The sequence below is a fragment of the Loxodonta africana genome, chromosome 3 (assembly GCF_030014295.1).
Source record: "Loxodonta africana isolate mLoxAfr1 chromosome 3, mLoxAfr1.hap2, whole genome shotgun sequence".
Taxonomy (NCBI): domain Eukaryota; kingdom Metazoa; phylum Chordata; class Mammalia; order Proboscidea; family Elephantidae; genus Loxodonta; species Loxodonta africana.
The window spans coordinates 12,538,049-12,564,334 of record NC_087344.1 but is presented as its reverse complement, the minus strand read 5'-3'; the positions used below and the strand labels follow the sequence as shown (position 1 = coordinate 12,564,334).

At 54.0% G+C, this 26,286-nt stretch overlaps 3 protein-coding genes across 4 annotated transcripts; 2 read left to right on the top strand and 1 right to left on the bottom strand.

Moving 5' to 3' along the window:
- The first annotated feature begins 270 nt into the window (after positions 1–270).
- On the top strand, positions 271–13,081 carry KANK3 (KN motif and ankyrin repeat domains 3). The gene is made up of 10 exons (XM_064280508.1): positions 271–3,106; positions 4,117–5,439; positions 5,525–5,624; positions 5,829–6,026; positions 6,098–6,182; positions 6,619–6,835; positions 11,364–11,509; positions 11,640–11,840; positions 11,915–12,013; positions 12,953–13,081. The coding sequence occupies exons 1-10, from the start codon at positions 3,073–3,075 to the stop codon at positions 13,022–13,024; spliced, it is 2,475 nt and encodes an 824-aa protein (XP_064136578.1). The 5' UTR covers positions 271–3,072; the 3' UTR covers positions 13,025–13,081.
- Positions 13,082–13,733: 652 nt separating this feature from the next.
- RPS28 (ribosomal protein S28) lies at positions 13,734–14,903 on the bottom strand. Its single transcript, XM_023540501.2, has 4 exons — positions 14,795–14,903; positions 14,654–14,701; positions 14,209–14,342; positions 13,734–13,815 (listed from the first exon to the last, which is right to left on the bottom strand). The coding sequence occupies exons 1-3, from the start codon at positions 14,831–14,833 to the stop codon at positions 14,220–14,222; spliced, it is 210 nt and encodes a 69-aa protein (XP_023396269.1). The 5' UTR covers positions 14,834–14,903; the 3' UTR covers positions 13,734–13,815; positions 14,209–14,219.
- Positions 14,904–14,932: 29 nt separating this feature from the next.
- On the top strand, positions 14,933–23,370 carry NDUFA7 (NADH:ubiquinone oxidoreductase subunit A7). 2 transcript variants are annotated; one of them, XM_064280509.1, is made up of 4 exons: positions 14,933–15,051; positions 15,513–15,562; positions 20,586–20,735; positions 22,334–23,155. In XM_064280509.1, the coding sequence occupies exons 1-4, from the start codon at positions 15,001–15,003 to the stop codon at positions 22,596–22,598; spliced, it is 516 nt and encodes a 171-aa protein (XP_064136579.1). In that variant the 5' UTR covers positions 14,933–15,000; the 3' UTR covers positions 22,599–23,155. The 2 variants fall into 2 exon arrangements, with proteins under 2 accessions (XP_064136579.1, XP_010599150.1); XM_010600848.3 differs by lacking the exon at positions 22,334–23,155 and adding an exon at positions 23,166–23,370 and having other exon boundaries at positions 14,938–15,051.
- Positions 23,371–26,286: the final 2,916 nt, after the last annotated feature.

Sequence of the window (26,286 nt, the reverse complement as noted above, 5' to 3'; positions counted from 1 at the left end):
GTTCGTCCCCTAGCGACCCTCCCGGCTCCGGGACTCTTCCCTAGCGTCGCCCCCGGACATTTTGGGGACCCAGAGCCGGCACCTTTGCGTTGGATTTGGGGGGGGTGATACGGAAATGGTGTTGGGGGGGACAGACAGCCCCCCGGCCGGCAGACAATGGGCAGCGGATGGAACCGCCCGGCTGAGTTTCCTGTAGGAAACGGCTCTGTCCCTGTGAGGCTGGGGGGGGGGGGGGACTGGGAAAGGAGTGTCCTGAGGGGGTGACCTGGGCACCTTCCCCTCCCGCCGTCCTCAGCCTCTACCCCCTACCTCAGGGGGTCTGAGAGTCCTGCCCCCAACATTAGGGGATGTCATCACCTTCCCAGGACAATGATCCGCACTGCCCGCTGCCCACCGCCCCGGTCCCTGAGGCTTCATGTTCCCAGCTCCGCGTCCCGAAATAGTCCCTGGGGCGGGAGTGGGGGCGTGTGGCTTCAGCTCTGACGGCCTAATGAGGGGGTCTCAGGCAGGGAATCAGGATCCGGCGGTGACAGCCCAGGCAGGGAGCCGAGGAGAGGAGAGAACTGCTCCACACCCCTTCTTCGATGAGGCTGCAACCCCTGCAGCCCCCCAACCAGGCACACACGTGGATACAGGCATGGGTACGGGTTGGGAGGGTCGCATCCCCTTGGGCTCCCTGCCTCCCCTGGGTTGGACGACTGTTTCTAAAAGGTCAAGAGTAGTGGCCAAGGGCAGGGACTCTGGCTAAAATACCGGGTTGAAATCCCGTTTCTGCCAATGTGTGACCTTGGGCAGGTCACTTCCTCTCTCTATGCCTCAATCTAGCCTCTGTACGCTGCTGGATAATGATAATAAGAAAACCTACCGTGGAGGATTTAGCGAAGGAACCCTGGTGGTGCAAACCGTTAAGCTGCTAGGCTGCTAACTGAAAAGTTGGTAGTTCGACCACTCAGGGGGCCCTCAGGAGAAAGACCTGGCGATCTGCTGCCCTAGAGATTCCCAAACCAAAATTCATTGCCATCGAGTCAACTCTGATTCATAGCGTCCGTATAGGACAGAGTAGAACTGCCCCATAGGGTTTCCAAGGGTGCAAATCTTTACAGGAGCAGACTGCCACACCTTTCTCCCAAAGGGCACTGGTGAGTTCGAACCGCTGACCTTTTGGTTGGCAGCTAAGTGCTTAACCACCATGTCACCAGGTCTCTTTCCATAAAGATTACAACCCAGGAAACCCTATAAGGCAGTTCTACTCTGTCACATGGGGTCAATATGAGTCAAAATGAGCTCAACTGCACGCACAACAACAAACGTTAATACTCATAAACTGCTTAGAATAGAGAATAGCCCATGGTAAATGCCAAAAGCATTATTATTTCCCCTTCTGGGTGCATCTACTCATTTCTCACCCTAGCCTCTGGGCTCCGGCTGGTGTAGGTCTTAGGGATGGCGCACAGCTGTTTTCTGAGGTCCCAGGTCCTCAAATCAGGTGTGACCAGGACCCATGGGTGGAGGCTGACCCTGCTGAGTCACACAGTGACTGTGTTGGATGCAGGCTCAGGCCCCTGACCCCTGGCCCTGGCTTTTTCCACGACCCAGTTCTTCCCGGACCACTTCCTGAAAACAAGTCATGAGAGGCACAGGCTGTCCTCTGAGATGACCGGCTGCCCTGCTGCCCTGCCAGAGAGGTGTGGGGACGGGAAACAGCTGCTTGGCAGCTGGAAGGGTCCTGCTTGGCTTTAGGGGAAGAGGGGTTGGCGTCAGGGACCCAGGTTGGGCCCAGCAGTGGAGCAGGGTGAGGAGTCAGGTGGGCTGATGGGTGCCCAGTGATTGGGGGGTGTCAGACATACAGACTGTCATCAGGAGGGCTGACCAGGAGGCCTGGGCTGGGTGGTCTGATGGTTAGCCCAGATGGGCAGTGGCTCCAGGAGAGTATTGGTTGGGTCTGTTGGCACCAGCCAGGGGAGGATGGGCAGGCAAGGGGGCAGTCAGTGGCTGTGGCTGGGCATGCTGGCCAGGGGTCTCCAATCTGAGGGTGATTCCCACAGGCAATTGACTTAATTGCTCTGTGCCTCAGTTTCCCCATCTGGAAAATGTGAGTGATAATATATACCTTTCAGGGTTGCAAGGGGGCATACAGCAGGCACTCAATACAAGCTCCTTTCCCTTCTCTGAAGGTTTCTTATGTGAGCTCTTCAAAGCTCCATCTTCCCTATCTTGTGCTTTTTGTACCAAAGTTCTAGAGTCAGTGCTTGGCCTTATTAAATATCACTGTGTTAGTCACGGTCCAATCTCCCTCAGTTTCATAGGGCCCCCATCATGATACCCAAAGAGTTACTCATCATCCAACTCCATTGACAATACGCATAGCTGTGACAACCTGCGCTCCCATGGCTGTATTACAAGCTCTTATAAGCCAAGAACAGAGCCCTGTGGCACTCCACTAGAGACCTCCCAGACAGACAGGTGCTCATTAATGTGCATCCTTGGTACATCGAGCCCACAACTCTCCACTAGTCCTGCAAGGGTGTCACAAGAGACCTGAGTAAAACATTCAGAATTCAGATATACAATTCTATCTTGTTTGCATTTTCTCTAAAATATATATATATTCAAGTGATCCTCTTTACTTTTTTTTTAAGATGTTTAGTCTGACCAGATGAGTTTTCCGTGAGCCGACAAAGGGCTTCTAACTCTCACCTTCCTTTTCTAAAGGGATACGCCATCCTCCCCCTTTGAGCATTACTTTCTAATTTTCCCCAGGGACCTACGGTAAACCCGGTAGATCTGGAATGCCCCCTGTCCCAGCTACTCTTGTTCTCTTAATCACCTTCCTCTCTTCTCTTGCAATGACCTTCCTGCCGCCTCTTGAGCAGCAGATGGAGACCCGGCACCTGGGAGTCCCAAGGAGACTCTTGGGTCTGTTTGCTCAGACTTGACAACTTACCCCGGGTGCCTTTCTAAGAGGGGCAGGGCCCGGGTTGTTAATGATGTCAGGTTGGGGCCAGCCAACCCCACCCTGACCCCTTCTGGGGGCCTCTTTTCAGGGTGTGTCTGGAAGCTGCTCCAGGAACCATGGCCAAGTTTGTCCTGAATCAGAACCTGCCCGGTGAGTGTGCAAGATGGACATGCATGTGGACAGATCCACACTTGATGCACACATGTGTGGACACAGCCCTTCAGTTCCCTCCTCCACACAGTGGAGGTCATCGGATAATGTCACAGCCCTGCTGAAAACCCACCTATGGTGCCCTGTCATACATGGAATAAAACCCCAACTCCTCAAGGTGACCCACAAGGCCCTGCATAGGGTCCTACCCGCCTCTCTGCTTCCTCTCCCCCCTCCTTTCATTTTGCTCTGACATCAGCCTCCTCCAAGCTGTTACTTCAGCCCACCCAGCTCACTTCCACCCAGGGCCTTTCCTCCTGGGAAGCTTCTGTCCCCAGCTGCTTCCTCCTCAACCTATAAGGCCCTGAAGCAGGAAACCTTCCCTAACAACCAGAGCCAAAGTCATGCCCCCTCCAGTTATTCTCTATTTCATCATGCTGTTATTAGTGGAGTCCCTGGGTGGTGCAAACAATAACACGCTCAGCTGCTAACCAAAAGATTGGTGGTTTGAACCCACCCAGAATTGCCTCGGATAAAGGCCTGGCGATCTACTTCCAAAAGATTGGCACTGGAAACCCTATGGAGCACAGTTCTACTCTGACACACATTGGGTCACCATGAGCTGGAATCCACTTATGGCCAGTGGATTGGATCATTATTATCATCACTACTATTATTATGATGGCCCTTAGCACCGTTTGAAGTAATCATGTTTATTTGTCTTTACCCTATCCCCAGACAGAAGACAAAGATGTTTGTGTGTCTTGTCCACTGCTGTGTCCCTAGTGCCCTAGAAAAGTGCTTGGCACATAGCAGGTCCTCAATAAACACGTGATTGCTGAATATTTGGGCTCGGGGATGGGTGTGCACGCACGGTGGCAGGTGTGCAGGGTTTGGCACAAGTGGAGTGGTGCAGTAGAGTCATGGGGTGGTAGGGCGTACCCCCTTTAGTCCAGTCTTTCAGTGTCTCCCCGGCCTGACATCCCCTACACCCTGTCAAATATCCACAGACCTGGGTGGCCCTCGCCTGTGCCCGGGCCAGGCTGCGGGCGCCCGCAGCCCAAGCTCGCCCTACTTGGTGGAGACACCCTACGGCTTCCACTTGGACCTGGACTTCCTCAAGTACGTGGAGGAGCTGGAGCGCGGCCCCGCCACCCGCCGCGCCCCGGGACCCCCGCCCGCGCGCCGCCCCCGCGCGCCTCGGCCCGGCCTGGCGGGCGTGCGCAGCCCGGGCGCCTGGACGTCCAGTGAGTCCCTGGCCAGTGACGACGGCAGCGCGCCAGGCGCGCCCCCGGGGCTCCAGCTGTTGCAGCTGTCCCCGCGCGCACCCGCGCGCAACCCGCGCGTCGAACACACGCTCCTGGAGACCAGCCGGCGGCTGGAGCTAGCGCAGGCGCAAGAGCTCTCGCCCAGCCCCGCCCGTGAGGCTGTGCCACGCAGCCCGCGCGGGTCTGGACGCAGCAGCCCCTCCCCCTCCCCTTTCCCGCTCCCTGCCTCGCCCGGCCCCGCGCAGCTGCAGCTGGTGCGCGAGCAGATGGCCGCGGCGTTGCGGCGCCTTCGCGAGCTCGAGGAGCAGGCGCGCGCGCTGCCCGAGCTGCAGGAGCAGGTGCGCGCTCTGCGCGCCGAGAAGGCGCGGCTGCTGGCCAGGCACGCGCAGCCCGAGCCCGACGGGGAGTCCGAGGCGCGCCCGGCAAAGTTGGCTCAACTGCGACGGCTCACCGAGCGCCTGGCCACCTCCGAGCGCGGCGTCCGGGCCAAGGCTGGCCTCCGGGCCGACGGCCCCGACGGCTCGGTGGCCAGGCGTCGCGAGGGCTCGCTGCAGGTCCCCGACGGGGCGCCGCAGCCCCGGGAGGAGGGAGCGGAAGCCGTTCCAGAGACTCAGGAGGCCGGGGTGGAGGCGGCTCCGGAAACCCTGGAGGCCGGCGTGGAGGCAGCGCCGGAGACCCTGGATGCCAGCGTGGAGGTGGTGCCGGAAACCCAGGAGGCATGTGTGGAGGCGGCTCCTGAGACAGTCGAGGCGGACGTGTGGGTGACAGAGGAGTTGCTCGGGCTGCCCGAGGCCGCAGAGCGCGAGCTGGAGCTGCTGCGAGCCGGCCTGGAGCACCAGCGCGGGGTTAACGAGCTGCTGCGGGGCCGGCTGCGCGAGCTGGAGGAGGCCCGCAAGGCAGCGGTGGAGGAGGTGGTGGCCTGGGCACAGTGCGAGGTCGCCACCCAAACCCCGTGGAGCTGCGCGGAGAAGGCCACGCAGACCGAACCCTCCACGGACGCCCCCTCCCTGGCGCCGGAGAGCCTGCCCGGACCCGCGGAGGGACCCCCGGCCATGGCCCCCGCGGGTGAGTCCCGACCCATCACTACGCCCTGGCCTGCCCTTGCCAGCCGCCGGACCTGGAGTCAGTGTCCCCCTTTGCTCATCGCCAGGTGTTCTCAAATCCATCATGAAGAAAAGAGACTGCGCACCTGGCTCCCAGCCCAGCCCCACTCCCAAGAGTTTGCAGTTTGTTGGGGTCCTCAACGGAGAGTGAGCACCTTCCCCCTCCCCGTGGCAGCATCTGGGGGGCATAGATCAGGATTCGAATCCCAACTCTGCTCCTCGCTCCCAGCGTAATCTTGGCAAGCCTTGGTGTCCTCATCTGTAAAACGGGAACAGCCACTCTCGTCTCGCAGGATTCCACGACGAGCTCCCCAGGGCAGGCTCAGCAGACGCTTCCCACCCTGCCCCCAGGTACGAGAGCTCCTCCAGCGAGGACGCCAGCGACAACGACAGCGAGGATGGTGCTGCCGAGCCCCCGCGGAGCGGCTCCTCAGGCTCCGGGGACGACAGCGGCGGGGGATCAGATTCCGGCATGCGGGGCCCTCCCAGCGGCGGGGATGCGGGCGACTCGGAGGCGACGGCGGAGCCTCAGCCTGGAGCAGAGGGGAGGTGAGTGCCGCCAGGTGCCCCGTCCCTGCGGTTCCTCGACGACTCCTGAGCGTCCCCTTCCTCCTTCGCAGGTGTGAGCTGAGCCCGCGCTTGAGGGAGGCGTGCGCAGCGCTGCACCGGCAGCTAAGCCGGCCCCGCGGGGTGGCCCGGGATGGCGTGAGTGCGGGGTGGGGGGCTCGCGGGCCCTGTCAGAGACCTTCCGGATGCTCCTTTAGAGGAAGTGTGCGAGTTTTCTAGAGAGGGGTTCGCAAGCCCCGTCCCCTCGCGCCTGGGACCTCCTCTGACCTCAGGCTCTCCAAGGGGGGCTCGCCCAGGGACACAGGTTGACCTTGCCCAGGCTGCCTAAAATAGGCGCGCTCCAAACCCTCTAGGCTCTCCACTAGGTTCTTTCCCAGAAGGAAAGGACCCCGCCCCCTCGAGCCTGGGACCCTTCCTGACTCTATCCCTTCCCCGAAATGGGTGCAGTCTCCCATGCCTCCCCCCTAAACAAGCAGTAACAAAAGAGGGCTCACCACTCCGGCTACCAGGCACCCCGACCCCTGCCTCAGCGCCCTGGATCTTCATAAAGTGCTTTTTCCCCTTGTCCCCGAAGGGCGCGGCACGTCTGGTAGCCCAGGAGTGGTTTCGAGTTTCCAGCCAGCGGCACTCTCAGGCGGCACCAGTGGCCTCGATGCTGGGCGCGGTGGCGCGCCTGGGACCCGAGCTGCTGTCGCACGTGGTGAATCTGGCAGACGGCAACAGGAACACGGCTCTGCACTACAGCGTGTCCCATGGGAACTTGGCCATTGCCAGCCTGCTGCTGGATACGGGTGGGTCAGCTGGGGGGAGGGAAGGAGGCAAGAGTTGGGAGCGACGGAGGGGAGGGACTGGGCAGGCTGGGGCTGGGAGAGCTTGGAGAAAGGCAGGCCAGGAACAGGGCACCGCTGGACTCTGGCTCCCGAGAGTTACAGAATTCAGTGGGCATGGATCCATCACCAAGGGCCTTTCAACCACCCTTCACCAGCCTAAGTCTGCCCACACCCACCTCCTGCTTTGATGGGGAGGAAATACGGGGGCTTTGGAGTTAGACAGACCACAGTTGAAGGAAATTAATGGCCAATAGCCTCAGCTTCCTAATCTGTGAAATGGGTGGTTGTAATACCTTGTAAAGCAGTGCTAGGCACTTAGTAGGTCAGTAAATGTCACCAGCAGCTGTGCCTAAGGCCCTCCCATGCCCTCGGTCCTGAATCTCCAGTCCTGGCGCTCACCTTGATCCTGAGCCCCAGCCAATGTCCTGCCACCCACCTCTTCTCCAGCCTCACAGGGAGGTACATGTTGGTCAGGATTCTAACTCCCCTCCTGGGTGGGCCACTGGGTCGGCTGTCCTCCCCTTCCAGGTCCATCTGACATGTTTCTATCACCTGCCTCCTGGTTGCCTACCTCCCACCTCAACTCTTTCTGTCCGTTCAGCAAAGATACACACACCCGGTGTGGCCAGGTCTACAGACCTCTACTTAGAGCCTGCTGTGTACCAGGTGCAGCTGCTTGCCCCATGGAATGCCTAGCACGGGGATGACAGGCAGTGAACAGATCACTGCCCTCCAGGAGCCCCCCGGGAGCCCTCCTTCAGGTCTGGTAACCTTTGGAGCCTGAGGGTGGGGCCCACTGTCCCCTCCCCTCAGTCCCCTCCCATCCCTGAAGATCTTGGTGAACTGAAGAAGGCACAACTGCTCTGGGCTGGCCAGGACGCTGGGGCTCCGGAGGAGGGGACAGTGAATGAACTCAGAAGATATTACCTGGGCATTCCCTGCAGTCCAGGGGGCTGGGGCTGCAGCAGGTGGCAAGGCAGGCACAGGGCCATTGGACACCACAAGAGGCCCCAGGCTCCTTAAACCAGTTACCATTTGCAGTCAGATTGATACCAACCCATGGTGTCCCCATGTGTGTCAAAGTAGAACTGTGCTCCACAGTGTTTTCAATGGCTGAATTTTTGGAAGGAGATTGCCAGACTTTTCTTCTGAGGTACCTGTGGGTGGGTTCGAGCCACCAATCTTTGGGCTAACAGCCGAGTGTGTTAACCATTTGCACCCCCAGACTCCTTGAGCTCTTCTTATTTATTCCCTGCATTCTCACCCCCGCTCAGCTCCAAGTTCCCACATCCTCCCCTGGGCCCCCTGGATCTCACCTCAGTCACAACCGATATCCTCTCTGCTCCACCTGCTTGCTGTAAGGTAAACCTCCCTCTCCCCTCCCCCAGGACGGTTCTATTCCTCTCGAGCCCAGGACCTCCAGGTAGCTGTGTCCTTGCTTTTATTTGCACTTTCAGACCTTTTTTTTCCCTTCTTCCCCAAACCTCGTCTTTGGAGCCTCTAGTCCTGAATCAGACCTCTACACCCTCCTCCCTTCCTTCTGGCTGTCATCTCCAACCTCAAGTCACTCATATCTCATTTCTTTAGCTTCTGGCCTCTTCACCCTCTCTCCGTCCTGGTCCTTGCCAGTTGCAGTATCCTCATGGGCGAGCTTCCAACCTCCTAGCTTCTCCACTCCTTGACCTGCCCCCCTTCCTTGACCTTGACCTCTGTCCCATGTCAGTCTTACACTTCCAAGGCCACCCCAAATACCTGCACCCTCTCCATAAACCACTTCCCAGCACCCCTCTTCTCTCGCCTCCCAACTTCTCAGCTCGCTGTCTCCAGTTCCAACACTCCTTGAAGCTCACGGGACAATTATCGATTGCCCCCATTCCTTCTCTTGTGTCCTTGCTCCCTGATCACCCTCCATTGGTCTACCACTAACTCTTCTTTATGGGCACTTTTAAACCCCACCCCAGGCCCATCTCACCTCACCCTGCTTGGCCGGTGAGCCCCAGTGTGGCACTCAGTAGACCAAGTATTTGTGGAATGAATGAATGTCTTTGTTCCTGTGGAGCTCTCGTGTGTGTGTGTGTGCATGCGCGTGTATGCACGTGTGGTGTGATGATAGATAATTACCACGTCAAAACATGAAATGATTTAAAATAGGGAGAAGGGCCATGACAAAATAAAACCTGAGAATGCAATCAAGAAATGGGACATCCTTTAGTCAAGCAAGGTCTCAGGGCTGCTGGGAGGGGGAAGAAGACAGGGAGAAACTGGGGGAGCAGTCCCTGCCTACTTGGCAGAGACTCCACTGTTTATTTCTGAATGCCTCCCTCCCCATCCCAATACCTCTACTGCTGTCGTAGAAGCTTGTGGAGGGAATGAACACCCAGACAGTATGGCAGCACAATTGGGGGAAAGTGCCCCATTTAGAAAAAAAATTTTTTAATTTCTCCCCCTTTTTGATACCCCTTAACTTAACCCTTTTACTCCTCAGTCCGCCATCTCAGATTCCCCACTCACCCATTCCATAACCCTTTTCTCAGCCCCTTTCCTATCTTCCTCTCACATCCACTCATCCCCCCAAACTGTCCTTATCCTTGAGAGCTTTCAGAGAGGTGGTGGGGATACAGGCATTCAATCTATCACTCCAGTAAATGAGATCCCAACAGAGGTAGGTGCTGTGAAGCAGAGGGTTGGAATGGAAACAGAACTGACCCAAGAAGAAACTGAGCTACGGTTTATGTTTAATGCTGAAGGGTGAACAGCATTGACCAGGTTGAGGGTGAGAGGAGTGTTCCAGAGGAAAGAACAGAAGCTAGACAACACAGGGATTCATGTGAGCCATGATGGACAATGGCCTGTGTTCCAAGGACTCCAGGGAGACACCTGAGTGTTTTAAGTAGGTAGGTGATGAGGCCAAACTCCTTTGGAACTGCTGGTTTTGGCTGAGGCGGATACAGACGAGGGTGAAGGCTGACTCAGATCTCCAGAGAACAACCATGGTGGCTTGGGTGAGGGTGTCAGTTGTTGAGTCAATTCCAACTAATGGTGACCCCATGTGTGTCAGATGAGAAAAAACTGCATCGTAGGGTTTTCAAGGCTGTGACATTTTAGAAGCCAATTACCAGGCCTATCTTCCAAGATGCCTCTGGAAGTGGGTTTGAACTGCCAACTTTTCAGCTGGTAGTTGAGCATTTAACCATTTGTTCCACCCAGGGATTCTGGATGAAGGTGGTAGCCATGAAAATGGAAATATCCATTCATTCAGTCAACGAATGTTTATTAAGCGCCTACTATGTGTCAAAAGGAGCTCTGGTGGTACAGTGGTTAAGTGCTCAGCTGCTAACTGAAAGGTCAGCAGTTGGAACCCACCCGCCACTCCACAGGAGAAAGACGTGGCAGTCGGCTTCTGTAAAGATTTACAGCCTTGGAAAGCCTGTGGGGCTCGCTGAGTTGGAATTGACTGGATGGCAATGGGTTTGTTTTGTTTACATGCCAGGTCCTGTTCTAAGTAAGAGGGGATACAGCAGGGAACAAAACCAAGTCCTTCCCCTCATGGAGCTTACGTTCTAATGGGTGAGGAACAGAAAAACAAAATTGATGAGTAAAATATGGTGCCAAGTGCCATGGAGAAAAATTCAGGATGGAAGGGGAACAGGACATATTGGGGGCAGGGTTGGTAGTCTGAAATAGGGAGGACAGGGAAGGTTTCACTGAGGTGAGATTTGAGCAAAACCCTGAAGGTGAGGGAGCAGCCATGTGCATGTTAGGTGAAGAATGTTCTAGGCAGAAGGGACAGCAATGCATGATGGACTGTGACCACTCCCGTGATGTAATGCAGATGACTGTCTTGGTTGTCTAATGCGGCTGTAACAGATATACAAGCAGGTGGTTTTAATGTACAGAAATGTATTTTCTCACAGTTCAGGAGGCTAGGAGTTTGAATTCAGGGCACCAGGTTTAGGGGAAGGCTCTCTGCTCTGAGGCAAAATCAGCTTTTCTAGCCCCAGCGTTCCTTGGCGATCTCCATGTGGCATCTAGTTTCCCCCATTTGTGCTTGCTTCTCTCTAGACAGTTTTCATACCTCAAAAATCATTAGGTTTAGGACACACCCCACACTGATATGACATCATTTACAACAAAAACCCTATTCTAAACGGGATTACGTCCACAGGTATAGGGGTTAGGATTCCAATGCGTTTTTAAACCAAAACCACCAAATCTGTTGCTGTCGAGTGGATTAGGACTCATAGCAACCCTATACGAGAGTAGAACTGCCCTACAGAGTTTCCAAGGAGCACCTGGTTGATTCAAACTGCCATAGCACTTAAGCACTACGCCACCAGGGTTTCCAGTGCATTTTTGGGTGGACAAAATTCAGTCTCTAACAATGACCCTGAAGCATGCAGGCAGGTAGGTGCGCCTTGCTATTAGGAACTGGGCCAGGTAGGGTTGGGGTGCTGGCCTCTCAGCTGACAAGCCCCTTCCTGTCTCCCAGGGGTCTGTGAGGTGGACCGACAGAATCGAGCTGGCTACTCGGCCCCCATGCTAGCTGCGCTCACCTCTGTGGGGCGGGAGGAAGAGGACATGGCTGTGGTCCAGAGGCTCTTCCGCATGGGTGACATCAATGCCAAGGCCAGCCAGGTGTGTAGCAGCCCCTCTGACTCCCAGAGCCCTGTGAGTGGGTCACTCCACTGAGGAAGCCGACCCCAGGCCCTGAACTCTTTTCCCCCAGAGCCCCCACCAGTCCTGTCCCCTTCTTTCCCGCTCTCAGACAGGGCAGACGGCCCTCATGCTGGCCATCAGCCACGGCCGCCAGGACATGGTGGCAGCTCTGCTGGCATGTGGGGCCGACGTGAATGTGCAGGATGCAGATGGGGCCACGGCACTGATGTGTGCTAGCGAGTACGGGCGCCTGGATGCTGTCAGGTTGCTGCTGGCCCAGCCGGGCTGTGACCCTGCCATTCTGGATCATGTGAGCCACCGTGGGGCTGGTGAGGGGGGCCCACTGCTGTGGCTCAGGGACCTGACTGTCCTCACGTTCCTCAGGAGGGCACCAGTGCCCTGGCCATCGCCCTGGAAGCTGAGCAAGAGGAGGTGGCCGCACTGCTGCACGCCCACCTGAGCTCTGGCCAGCCTGGGCCCCCGGTGAGTGCGGCCCTCTGAACAGCCTCTGGCTCCAAGTCTGCAGTTTGGGAGCAGAAGGCTACCAACTGGACCCTAGGAAGGGGCCTCCATTCTGGCTCCCCCAGGGAGCAGCAGGGGTGGGAAACTTCTCTCAGACTTCTGTGTGGCTGGACTCTGAGGTTTAAACTAGCAGAATACCCGGGAGGTAGGTGCAGTTTATGCCCTGAGACTGAGGCCTCAGGTCACACACACTGTGACCAGGACCTAGCTCAGATATTTCAGGTATGTCAGCAAGTCCCCCTTTCCTTCCCCCAGGGAACCCCTGGTTGCCGTTGATTCTGACTCACGGTGACCTCATGTGTCAGGGTAGTACTGTGCTCCACAGGGTTTTCAGTGGCTGATTTTGCAGTAGATTTTGAGGCCTTTCTTCTGAGGCATCTCTGGGTGGACTGAAACTACCAACCTTTCAGTTATCGGTGCAGCATGTTTACTGTTTCCTCCCACAAAATGAAAAAGGAAACCCGTGGCATCAGGCAGGGTACAAGTCCAGCAAGTCAGAGATTCAGGACTGGAACAGGGGTGAAAGCTGGCCACCAGCAGGGAGGCAGCAGGTCTGGGAACAGAACACAGGGATGTGACCCCAAGGGGGAGAGATTTATCTGGCCATGGCCAAGTGCCAGCCTCTGTTCTAATGACTTTGACAATGAAACTCATCCCACTTTAGAGACATGGGGATGGAGACACAGAAGCCAAGTATCTTGTCCAATCAGGTATTGGCAGAGGGGGTTCAAACCTAGGCAGCCTGGCTCTACCACCAAAAAGGGTGGAGTTCTTCTTTAGGAATGACCCGGTAGAGCAAGACCTCCACCAGGTTGATTGTTCCTGAATCTGAGGGGCCTGGAACCCCCAGCTTCCTGCAGAAGTCAGACTGCAGCAAGGGCCCTCTCCTTCTCTCTCCAGTCACCCGACTCCCCAACGGCCATGGCTGAAAGAGGACACAGGGACAGTGGAGAGGAACCCCAGCATCAGTGATCACCTGGTGCACTGGACCTGGCTGCGGGGGGGGGGTCTCCCCATCACCCACCAGCTTCTGGGGAACAGCAGGGGCCGGGGTCCTCTATCCAGATGAGTCTTGGCCCCACAGGAAGGCTGTTTCAGTGTCAGGCCAGGGCTCACCAAGGACGTCCCCCCAGGGTGGGATGGGCTAAGAACTGACAACCCCTGGTTCACCTCCCTGCCCCAAACCATCTTCCTAATAAAACATTCCTACGAAACTTGTGTCTTGTTAGAGATCACATGGACACCTCCTCCTCAAAAAAGACACAAAAAACATAATCGATGTCACTGAACAGTATACATTAAAAAAAGTTAGGATGGCAAATCTCGATCCGTATACACCTATCATTAGCTGCTGAACCACAGCGACCCAACGTACCATAGGACAAAATGATCCTGTGCCATCTTCATAACTTGCTACTGGCAGCACAACTTCCAGCATCCCTAGCAACACGCAAGCCAGCACAGTACAACACACTGACAGACGTGTGGTGGCCATAGGTGTTTACTACCTTAAAAAAAAATTCTAACCCCCTCAAAGGAAACACTCTGTTGGGGAAGAACACCTCCCCCGCGCCCCCCCATCTTCAGAGTGTACAGGGTCAGTTACCACCTGGGGCCCACACAAGAAGTAGTTTTATACCTTAATGCGACCCTAGTCAGGCAAGGCAGCCAGGAACCTTAGTTTACATACAACATATATGCTTTATTGAAAAATCGCAGATCATCCCCGTGGGCCAAGTGGTCGACCAGAGACATCCAGGACCCTGTAAACAGACCCAACCGTGAGCCCTCCAGACAGGCCGTTTAGCTCCTCTGAATCCCTGCCATGTACTCTCTCATAGAGACCCTGTATGACAGAGTAGAACTGCCCCATATGGTTTTCTAGGTTGTGATCTTTACAAGAGCAGAATACCAGGCCTTTTTATCCCCGGACCCGTCGGTGGGTTCCCATCACAGACCTTTGCAGCCAAGCACTTAAATGCTGCACCACTGGGGATCCTAGACGGCCCCCTGCCACCAGGCTAACTTTCTCCACGTGTCAGTCCTTGCAGACCTTTCTAGCTCCCAAGACCTCCCGGGCTTAGCGAAGCTTCCCTCCACTAGCCAAGGGTCTAACGGGCCTGCCCTCTGCTCCCCCACCCCAGTCCTGCACCCACCGGCAGCAGCCTCAACGAAGCCTCCGAGCCTCTCGCTCTGACTCCAACAGAGTGAGTACGTCGCCCTCACGCACGGGGCCTTTCACGTTGCGGATGATGGAGCGGCTCGTGTCGTCCATGAACTCCACGCGCACCTACGAACCCGCCGCGGGAAGGCGAATGAGTGACGGCAGGCCGCAGATGGGCGCCGGGGGGTGGGGAGCCATGGGGATTTAGAGAGTGTGTCAGGGCTCAGACCGCGGCCGGAGGGGACTCAGGACTCGGGTGCGAGTCGTGGGGGCTCGGACCCCGGATGGCAGTAACAGTTGAGGGCCTGAGGCCTACCGCAGGCCCGGGACAAAAAGAATGCCGGTCTTCAGATGCCAGCTGGCAGGGCCTGGGGTATGGAAAGGGCCATTAAGGCCTGGTCCCCGGCGGGGTCGTCGGAGCGCCCCCACCGGCTCACCTGCGTGCACTGTCCCTGCGAGCCGGTCCTGCCCAGCACCTTGGTGACCTGGCGGAAAGAAGCTGAGATCATACCTCGCCCACCAGACCTCCCACACCTTCCCTCCGTACCCCGGGCCCCATATCCGGACCCCCGTCTCACTCTGGCCAGCTTAATGGGCTGCACACGGCTGGTGTCCATTATGGCGGCGCGGCGGCGGTCGGGAGGAGAGGAGTCACGTGCTTCGCCGAGAGCCTTTATGTCACCCTCAAGCCCCGCCCCCTTCTGCTCTCGCGAGACCACAGGGCCTCCTCCCCATCAGGCCTTGCGGTAGAAACATAACCGGCGCCCTTCGGTGAGGACTAAAGATGGCGTCCGCCACCAGATTCATCCAGCTGTTGAGGAATTGGACGTCAGGGGTTCGCGGGGCGGGCAGGGCCGCGCTGGGGGGGCTGTGGACTCCGTGCTACCCAGACCTGTCCCAGCTACTCTCCTACCTCCTGCACCCCCGAGCCTGAGGTCTTTAGGACCGAGATCACTCTAGGCTGAGATCCCCTCCGGTCCTTGATATTTCCAGGGCCGTGACCCTCGCCCAGTCCATGGTCTCCTGGGGTCTCCCAACTCGTGACCCCTTCAGGCCGGACTCGCCCGTCCCCACCCCCAACCTTTGACCCTCCCTTAGCTGCGGACCCACTTAGGGATAGGACCTCCCCAGCCCCAGACTTCCTTAGTTCAGGAACTTGTGGCCCTGGTTCCCGGCTTTCCTCTTCACCTCCAGGGCCTATCTTCTTGTCCCCGTCTGCCCATCCCCAGCCTTTCCTGTCCCCAGACCTTTCCTCCCCGGGGGTACCTGCAGCCTGACCTCTTTTTACTCCTACAGCAAAACCTGCAGGCGAAGCTGCAGCTGCGCTACCAGGAGATCTCCAAGCGGTGAGCAGGCCCGGCCCGCTGCCCAGCTCCTGGCTCTGTCCTGTCCATTTCTCACCAAACAGAAAATCTGCGTCCACTTAAGTCCCCAGAGGCGGTAGGCCCACGTCCTACCTCCAGCCCCTTGGCAGCCTTTAATGTTGGTGGGCTCCCTTTCGGAGACCACTGCTCATGAAATAGCCAGGCGCAGGGTGTGCGTCCTGAGTGTGAATCATGAGTAAATTTGCAGCCCTTAGTGTGGCTCTGCCAGTTAATATTCTCATCTGCATGTTACAGATGAAAAAACTTGAGGCTTGGAGAGACTAAATCATTTGCATAAAGTCACTCAGAAACTGTTCTGATTAGGAGCCGTGGAATCGGTTCCGACTCATAGCGACCCTATGTACAACATAACCGTATGCTGCCCGGTCCTGTGCCATCCTCATGATAGTTGTTATGCTTGAGTCCATCGTTTCAGCTACTGTGTCACTCCGTCTCGTTGAGAATCTTCTTTTTCGCTGACCCTCTACTTTACCAAGTATGATATCCTTCTCCAGGGACTGTTCCCCCCTGATAACATGTCCAAAGTATGTGAGACAAAGTCTCACTATCCTTGTTTCTAAGGAGCGTTCTGCCTGTATCTCTTTTAAGACGGATTTGTTTGTTCTCTTGGCAGTTCACAGTATATTCAATATTCTTCACCAACACTGTAATTCAGAGGTGTGAATTCTTCTGTCTTCCTTATTCATTATCCAGCTTTCACATGAACATCAGGCCATTGAAAACACCATGGCTTGGGTGAGGTGCACCTTAGTCCTTAAAATGACGTCTTTGCTTTTCAACACTTTAAAGAGGTTCTTTGCAAGTAGATTTGCCCAATGCAATGCATTCTCTGATTTCTTGACTACTACTTCCATGGGTGTCGATTGTAGATCCAAGTAAGCTGAAATCTTAGACAACTTCAGTCTTCTCCGTTTATCATGATGTTGCTCATTGGTCCAGTTGTGACAATTTTGTTTTTTTTTTGCCGAGGCGTAATCCATATTGAAGGCTTCAGCAGTAAGTGCTTCAAGTCCTCTTCACTTTCAGCAAGCAAGGTTGTCTCATCTGCATAACGCAGGTTGTTAATGAGCCTTCCTCCAATCCTGATGCCCCGTTCTTCTTCATATAGCCAAGCTTCACTGATTATTTGCTCAGCATGGAGACTGAATATGTATGGTGAAAGGATACAAACCTGATGCACACCTTTTCTGACTTTAAACCATTGCAGTATCCCCTTGTTCTGTTCAAATGACTGTCTCTTGATCTGTGTACAGGTTCCTTATGAACACAATTACTTGTTCTAGAATTCCCATTCTTCGCAGTGTTATCCATAATTTGTTATGACCCACACGGTCGAATGCTTTTGCATAGTCAGTAAAACACAGGTAAACATCCTTCTGGTGTTCTCTGCTTTCAGCCGGGATCCATCTGACATCAACAATGATATCGCTGGTTCCACGTCCTCTTCTGAATCCGGCTTGAATTTCTGGTAGTTTCCTGTCCATGTACTGCTGCAACCACATTTGAATGATCTTCAGCCACATTTTACTTTCATGTGGTGATATTGTTCGATAATTCCCTCATTCGGTTGGATCTCCTTTCTTTGGAATAGGCAGAAACTAGAAAATGGCATAACTGGGTTTTGGACCCCAAAGTGTCTTGATTTCAAACTTATTTATGTCTAAAAATTACTTGATGTTTTTCAAGCCCCTGCCCTGCCCTCTGCCTCAGTGATACCATTGTGAACCAGAAAAGCTCATATCCGCATTTCTTTCATGGAGCTCACGTCCTAAGGAGAGAGAAACATAGGAGAGAAATAAACACATGGGGGTACCATTGTTCTGGAATGCCGTGTAGACAAAACAAAATGAAGGAGCGTGAGCTGGAGGGTGGTCAGGTGACCAGGAGAGATCTGTGTTCAGGGATTGACATTTCAGTTGAGACCTGAATGATGAGGAGCTAGTCGCAGGGTAGTCATCGAAAAAGCATTTCGGGCAAAGGGAATAGTAAACTCCAAGGCCCTGAGGCTGGATGGAGCCAGAAGTAGAAAGGGGGCCATAGAGGCTGAAGCACACGAAGGGAGACACATAGCGGGCCTAGTGCTAGTTGCTGGAGTCAGCTCCAACTCACGACGACCCCTAGTATGTCAGAGTAGAACTGTGCTCCATAGTGTTTTCAATGGCTGATCTTTTGGAAGTAGATCACCAGGCCTTTCTTCCGAGGCACTGGTGGGTGGACTTGAACCTCCAACTTTTTTTGGTTGGCGGCTGAGCGCTCATTAACTGTTTGCACCACCCAGGGACTTCAGTAACGATGTGAGGTCAGAGGGTTAAGCAGAGGTGAGGTAGTCTTTAAGGTTTGTTAGGAGGATGAAAAATAGCATTAAAATAAGAAAGTTTATGTGAATGTCCACATGTAACTAATTCCAAATCACCCCCACACGGAATTGAAGAATTGCTCTTCTATCGGGGTGGTTGTATGAAAAATGTGTGGTCCTGTTGAGGAAATGATTTTGTAAAATTTTAAACTTCTTGGAGCCCTGGTGGTGGAGTGGCTAAGCGCTCCACTGCTATCCAAAAGGTTGGCAGTTTGCATCCACCAGCTGCTCCTTGGAAACCTTATGGGGGCAGTTTTCTGTTCTATATATAGGTTTTTTTTTTAATGACCGCACTGGGTTATGAGTTGAATTGGAAACCCTGGTGGTGTTGTGGTTAAGTGCTATGGCTGCGAACCAAAGGATCGGCAGTTCGAATCCTCCAGGCGCTCCTTGGGAACTCTATGGGGCAGTTCTACTCTGTCCTATAGGGTCCCTATGAGTCGAAATTGGCTAGACGGCACGGGGTTTTTTTTTTTTTTTTAATGAGTTGAATTAACTCCAGGGCAGTGGGTTTGCTTTTTGTTTTTTAGGGTAACAGCGCCCTCTAGTGATTCATATGGGCTGTTTTTGCTGTCGGGCACTGGTTCTGTGCTAGTGCAGTCAACTGGCTTGCCTGCTAACCGAAAGGTTGGCGGTTTGAATCCACCCAGCGGTGCCTCAGAAGACAAACTTGGCGACGCACTTCTGCAGAATTAGCCACTGAAAACCCTGCGGAGCACACAAGGGGCCGCCCTGACGTGGAACCAACTCCACAGCAGCTGGTTTTACTGCTGCCGGCTGCACCGCTTCCGAGAGTAGCAAGGTGTATATAAATTTTTGTGTGAGAGACTGATGTGATTTGTAAACTTAAATCCTGGCAAAATATTACCACACAAAAAAGTTATGTACAAACATTTAAATGAAAACCTGACCTCTTCATGACTTTTAAAAAAAAATTTTCATTGTGCTTTAAGTGAAAGTTTACAAATCAAGTCAGTCTGTCACATATAAGCTTATATACACCTGACTCCATACTCCCACTTACTTTCCCCCTAATGACTCAGCCCACTCCCTTCTTCCAGTCTCTCCTTTCATGACCGTTTTGCCAGTTTCTAACCCTCCCTACCCTCCCATCTCCCCTCCAGACAGGAGATGCCAACACAGTCTCAAGTGTCCACCTGATACAAGTAGCTCACTCTTCGTCAGCATCTCCAACCCATTGTCCAGTCCCATGTCTGATGAGTTTTCTTCGGGGATGGTTCCTGTCCTGTGCCAATAGAAAGTTTGGGGACCCGGACTGCCGGGATTCCTCTAGTCTCAGTCAGACCATTAAGTCTGGTCTTTTTATGAGAATTTGGGGTCTGCATCCCACTGTTCTCCTGCTCCCTCAGGGGTTCTCTGCTGTGCCCCCTGTCAGGGCAGTCATCGGTTGTGGCTGGGCACCAACTAGTTCTTCTGGTCTCAGGATGATGTAAGTCTCTAGTTCATGTGGCCCTTTCTGTCTCTTGGGCTCATAGTTATCGTGTGACCTTGGTGTTCTTCATCCTCCTTTGATCCAGGTGGGTTGAAACCGATTGATGCATCTTAGATGGCCGCTTGTTAGCATTTAAGACCCCAGACGCCACACTTCAAAGTAGGATGCAGAATGTTTTCATAATATAATTATTTTGCCAATTGACTTAGAAGTCCCCTTAAGCCATAGTCCCCAAACCCCCACCCTTGCTCCGCTGACCTTCGAAACATTCAGTTTATCCCAGAAACTTCTTTGCTTTTGGTCCAGTCTTTATGACTTTTCCTATCTTCTCTGCCTTTCCTCTCTCTACTCTGTTTCCAGGAAAGCTCCTCTGGCCAATGTTTTGTTTTGAGGTTAGCATTTCCTCTTAAGGCCCCAGGCTTCTTTGTAAATCCTGCCTAGGGTTTAGCTGGGCCCAAGCCAGGACAGAGCTCCCTTCAGCCCTGCTCTGGCTGCTGCAGGAGTCCTGGTGTCTGACTCCATGGTGACAGGGAAATGCAGAGGTCTGGGCCCCAGTTCCGAGGACAGGTTGTACACAGCTCTTTGAGTAGGAAGACTTGATCCCAGCAGGGTGCTGCAGAGAGTTCCTGAGATAACAGGAAATGCAGGGGTTGTGTCGCCTGGCCTTGGTATGGGTAGGGGAAGGCCCATCCTTGTGGACTAAGCCTGGGACTGTTGCTGAAGTATTTGTAGCTAGGTGATGGTAGGAGCCTTGTGATCTGGCCCTCATTTCCTGAGCACCTGCGGGTGGAGGCGAGGCCAGCTGCCAAGCCCCAGGCTAGAGGAGCAGGAAGCACGCCTGGTTGTCCAGTCTGGGCCTCCTTGGTCCCTGAGAGGCCTCACAAAGGGCCCTCAGTACTCACCACAATCAGGGCAGGTAGGAACCTGGGCTGGGACAGACCCGGCCCTTGCTTTCTAGTACCTTCCATCCAGAGCTGAGCTTACTAGCTGCTTCTGGGTCCTGAACTCCTCCCTAGGCATATGTCCATGGTACTGTGCACCAAGGGACGCCCCTGGCCTGCAGCCCACCAGTCCCAGTGTCTGTAATTGAGGTGATGGGGCCCGTGCACCACCTGACGGGGCAGTGAAAAAAAAAATTGACAATTTGCTTCAACACCGGCATTCTTTCTCCACAGAACTCAGCCTCCTCCTGCGCTCCCTGTGGGCCCCAGCCACAAGCTCTCCAACAATTACTACTGTACTCGTGATGGCCGCCGGGAAGCTGTCCCCCCCTCGGTCATCATGTCCTCCCAGAAGGCGCTGGTGTCAGGCAAGCCAGCAGAGAGGTGAGGACCTCTGGCGTCATATTTCCACATCCCCCTGACATGGCCCTGTCTCCCCGACTGTGGAAAAGCTGCTTTGAAGGCCCCATTTGTCCAGCATCAAGTGTGTTGGAAATTAGGCCACCGAGGGCTTTGCTTCTGGGCGCCCATCTAATCCAGCCCAGTCCAGGGCAGGGTTTACTGTGAAGAAATGATGCTTAAGGCCCTCTCCCCAGGATAGCCCTGAGCACTGCTACATTTGTAATTTTGTATTCTTAAGGAGTACTTGGGTGGTGTAAACAGTTAACATGCTCACCTACCAACCGGAAGGTTGAAAGTTCGAGTCCACCCAGAGGTGACTTGGAAGAAAGGCCTGGCAAGCTACAGAAAGATTAGCCATTGAAAACTGTATGGAGCACAGCTCTACTCTGACACATGGGGTTGCCATGAGTTGGAACTGACTTGAAGGCAACTGGTTTTTTGGTTATTCTTCTTAACCAAAACCAAACCCGTTGCTGCCGAGTCAGTTCCAACTCATAGCAACCCTGTAGGACAGAGTAGAGCTGCCCCATAGGGTTTCCAAGGAGCGGCTGATGGATTCAAACTAAAGAGGGCTCTAAGAATTGTATAAATCTTAGACCCCTCAGGACTTGAGATTTATGGCCTCAGAAACCTTGCCTTAAGTAAATGAGGGTGATAATAGTATCTGCCTCAGAGAGCTGATATGAGAGTTAACCCTCATAATTAATGTTTGGTCAGTGGCCTCAGAAGTTTTGTCTTAATTAACCAACCAACCAGCTGCAATTGAGCTGATTCCAACAGCCTCGTTCATGGCGACTTCATGGGTGTCACGACGGAGCTATGCTCCATATGGTTTTCATTGGCTGATTTTTTGGAAACGGATCCCCAGGCCTTCTGAGGTGCCCCTGCGTAGGTTTGAACTGCCGACTTTTTGGTTAGTAGTTGAGGGTTTAACCGGTTGCGCCACCCACAGACTCCTTGTCTGAATTAAACAGGGCGTAACAGTACCTACCTGAGAGAGTTGACATGAAGGTTAATCCTCATCCTTCACATTTGTAAGCTCTTAGAAGATTCCAGCCCAGAGTAATGCCACGCCCACCTCCTCATAACTCCACGGTCAGGTGGTGACGGCCTCTCTGGCAGGTGAAACCGAGGCTCCCAGAGGCTGAGTGACTCGCCTGGGTCGCACAGCAGAAGCAGGTTTGCCAGCCCCTTTACCTGGCCCCACAGGGGTGTCTGGCCCTCCACCTGACCCACCTTATGGTCCGGGGCCAGGCCCTCAGCCTTCTCGCGCCTTGGTTTCTTCATGGCGCAGGAGGAGTGTAATGGGATGAGGTTTCTAAGGCGATAAGGCCGTGGCCTGTAGTCCTTGAAGGTCCCTGGGGGGCGCAACCGTTTGTACTTCACTACTAACCTAAAGGCTGGCACTTTGAACCCACCCACTCATGCCTGGTTAGAAAGGCCTGGCGATCTGCTTCTGTAAAGATGACAGCCAAGAAAACCCTATGGAGCAGTCATGCTCTGTAACACGTAGAGTTGCAATCGGTCAGAATCGAGTGGCCAACAACAGGTTTGGGATTTTGTTTTTGTTTTTTTTTTAGTGGTTCTTGTTACCATCCGATTCACTTGAGTCCAGACCAGAGTGTGGCAAACCACTCTCCCCTCCCACCGCCACCCACCGCTCGGCCCCGACAATACCTATGGAGGCTGCCATTTGCCTTTTCCGTCTCCTGGAGGCTCCCAGGAAGGTGGAAGGCCTGGGACTTCTGCTCCTGGGGGACTACCCCCATGATAATCGTCCGCCCACCTGCCCTCTCTCCTTCCTGCTTTTGCTGTGTGTCAGCTTCCCCAGCCCTAGGCCCCTAGGGGCTTGGGGAGGGGAGTGGGCTTGCCTTGGAATGCCCGGCAGTGTCTCTTTGGCCAACCCTGGGCCCCATGATGTATCTTTAAATTTTGTACTAACTCTGAGCTTCACTAGACTGAGGCTTCGTGAGGGCGGGGCCCTGTGTTCATGCCCAGTGCTGGGCATGTCATTATGTGAAGGACAACAATGGACGTGCATCACCCGGCTGCTCAGGCAGGTGGAGGTGGGGAGGGGCTGTCTCATTCCATCCTGGGGACTGTGGCAGGGAAGGGGGCTGGAAGAGGAGCCCAGCTCTACATAGCTGGATTCTGGGCCCAGGAGTCAGGGCAGGCCAACCTGAGGCTCAGGGGCAGAAAGGGGGCTTGGCAGCCCCCTGCAGAGAATTGGTGGACCTGTTGAGGGACCCCATTGGTGGGGCCCAGGAGGGGCGTGGGTGTCCTGGAACACCCCATGTGCAGTCCTCCAGATCCACACAGTCCCAGCAGGCACGTTTATATCGGGGCAGGCGTGACCTCCCGCTGACCCTCCCATGCTGTCCTCCCTCACTGCAGCCTTTCTTCTTCCTGCAGCTCAGTGGCAGCCACTCAGAAGAAGGCGGTGACGCCAGCTCCTCCGATGAAGCAGTGGGAACTGTCCCAGGACCAGCCTTACCTGTGACCCTGTGCCAGGGACACTTGGCCATGCCCACAGGACATCAGAGTGCTTCTTTGCCTCCTGGAATCCCCTCCGGGAAGAATGTGACCTAATTTATGACAAATACATCTAGCTCCATGATCGCTTCTGTGTTCACTTTTTAAGCGTCCCATGGCTTACTCAGATTTGGGGTACAGTTGGTGCTGACCCCCAACTCTGCCCGCCTCCAGTGTGGGGGGTGGATAACGATCCTCACGCTCCAGGTGACAGCTGTTGCCAGTGCACAGTTAGATGACCTGGGGTGGGGGACCCAGAGACGTCACTGGCTGTCTTAGTCACCTAGTGCTGCCAGAACAACAACAAAAAAACCCAAAGTGGGTGGCTTTCAAGAAGAGAAGTCCATTTTCTCACAGCTCTGGAGACTGGAAGCCTGAATTCAGGGTGTGTCTCTAGCGGAGGTCCTTTATCCATTTCAGCCTCTAGTAGCTGCCTGCTTTTTTTTATTATTGTGCTTTCAGTGAAAGTTTATAGCTCAGGTTAGTCTCTCATACAGATGTTGATAACGTACATTGTTATGTGGCCCTAGTTGCCACCCCGTGTCAGCATACTCCCCCTTTCCACCCTGGATTTCCCATGTCCGTTCAAGTAGCTCCTGTCCCTTTCTGCCTTCTCATCTCGCCTCTGGACAGGAGCTGCCCATTTAGTCTCATGTGTCTAGTTGAACTAAAAAGCACACTTTTCACGAGTATCATTTTATGTCTTATAGTTCAGTCTAATCTTTAAAGACTTGGCTTTGGGAATGGTTTTAGTTCTGGGTTAACAGAGAGTTCAGGGGCCATGTCTTCTGGGGTTCCTTCAGTCTCAGACTGTTAAGTCTGGTCTTTTCACTAGAAATTGAGTCCTGTACCCCACTTTTTTTCTGCTCCTTCAGGGACTCTCTGTTGTGTTCCCTGCCAGGGCGGTCATTGGTGGTAGCCAGGTACCATTTAGTTCGTCTGGTCTCAGGCTGATGGACTCTGGTTTGTGCTGGGCCTGAGGGGTGAGGACAGTGCAGGGGTGTGAGGGTGAGGCAGAGTTAGCCTGAGGAAGGACAGGGGAGTGAGCAGGAGAGGGAAAGCTGACTGCAGGAACAATGGGAGCAATGATCTGAAATTGGGGGTATGGTGTGGTGTACCCATGGAAGAACCCTATAACCCTTCAGTAGGTGAAAAAGATGAACATGTGCCATGTGGTGGGCCAGGCCTGGTGGGGAATTAATGCGTGTTGAGACTACTGCATTGCAGACGCAGGTTGTCTTAGAGGCAGGCCTAAAATCCTAAGCAGCCACAAGACTAAGATGAGGATCCCAACCAACTAGTATCAACCCCTCTATGGGTGCCTCGTCTGTCTAGACCTGTCGAGTGGTACAGGGTTAACACAAAGTATTGGCAAGTGAAAGCCATTTCCTTACAGAAAACAGGAAACAACAGGAACAGTTCCATGGTGAGCTGGGCCCCCGGGCTCAAAAGGCTGGCCAGGTGAACTGGAGATTCTACTTGAGCTCCGTGATGCACAGTGGGAGAGGGACTCCGAAGCCTTTCCCCTAGCCAGTTTTATACTCCAAGGGTTCCCTGGCTCCCTGCGCAGAGCACAATCATACATTTCCTTGTCTGACCACAAGGAGTGGGGATGGTTAGATATCTGAGCACCAGCCTGGAATTACATCTCTTTAGCTCTGTTGCTTATCTGAAAGCTTAGGGCAATGCAGGGCAAAGGCAGAATCCCAGGCAGGACATCTAAGTGCACCAAAGTAAATGTTACAAAGGTTAAAAGCTGATCAGAGGGAGAAAGCCCTGGGGGCTGAAGCATCCTGGGAAGGTTTCCTGGAGGAGGTGGCATTCTGGTTGGGACACAAGGATGAAATTCAAAAGAGGAAAAGACGACAGGTTGTGTCCTGGGACAGGGTGTACAAAGGCCATAAACAGGACATTCCTAGAGAGACCCCAGGCAATATGTGCCATGGAAAGTTTCTGAATAAAGCTTTGTGTCCTGGACTTGGAAAATGACATGAAATGGAGTTGGAAAGAAAGTGGATCCCCCCCAGGACTTCCTGTGTGCCAGACACTGTTCTGAACACCTTGTATTCATGAGCTCTTCTAATTCCCTAGCAACCCTAGGAGATAGTCACTGCTGTCACTGATGTCATACCCCCCTTGACAGAGGAAGAACTAAGGTCTAGAGAGACCAAGAGCTTGCTCCAGCTCACCAAGAGCTGACAAGTCTCACTCAACTGCTACATGTTGTCACCTCCTCAAATTCACGGCTCCTTCAGCTTTTGTCTTGGACCCCAGATTGTCTCTCTTACTAAGATCCCGAGCCTCAAAGGCAGGATGCTCCCCTCCTCCCTGGGAAGTCCCATCTGCCAGCCTTTCCGCTTGCTCTCATTCCCTTAAGGTCCCTGGGTGGTGCAAGCGGTTTGTGATGGCTGCTTGCCTAAAAGTTGGTGGTTCGAACTCACCCAGAGGCACTACAGAAGAAAGACCTGGCGATCTGCCTCCGCAAAGATTACAGTCAAGAAAACCCTACGGAGCAGTTCTACTCTGTAACACATGGGGTCGCCGTAAGTCAGAATCATCTCAACGGCAACAGATTTTGGTTTCTTATCCCCTTCCCCCTAGCTTGGAGCCCTGACGGCATGGTAGTAAAGTGCTCAGCTGCTAACTGAAAGGTCCTTGGTCTGAACCCACCAGGGCTCCCACCAGCTGCTCTGAAGGGGAAAGATTTGGCAGTCTGCCAAATTATAGATTATAGCCTTGCAAATCCTGTAGGGCAGTTCTACTGTGTCCTATAGGGTTGCTGTGAGTCGGAATCGACTCGATGGCAGTGGGTTTGGTCACTCTAGGTTATGGAAAAAATATCCTATATACACTCCGAAAACAACTTGTTAGGGATTGAGTTGTGTTCTGCCTCCCCTACCCCCACAACCCGTACAAATGTGTTGGAATCCTAACCCCTATTCCTGTGGATATAATCCTGTTTGGAGATGGAGTTTTTCTTTGTTATGCTTATTAATCATAA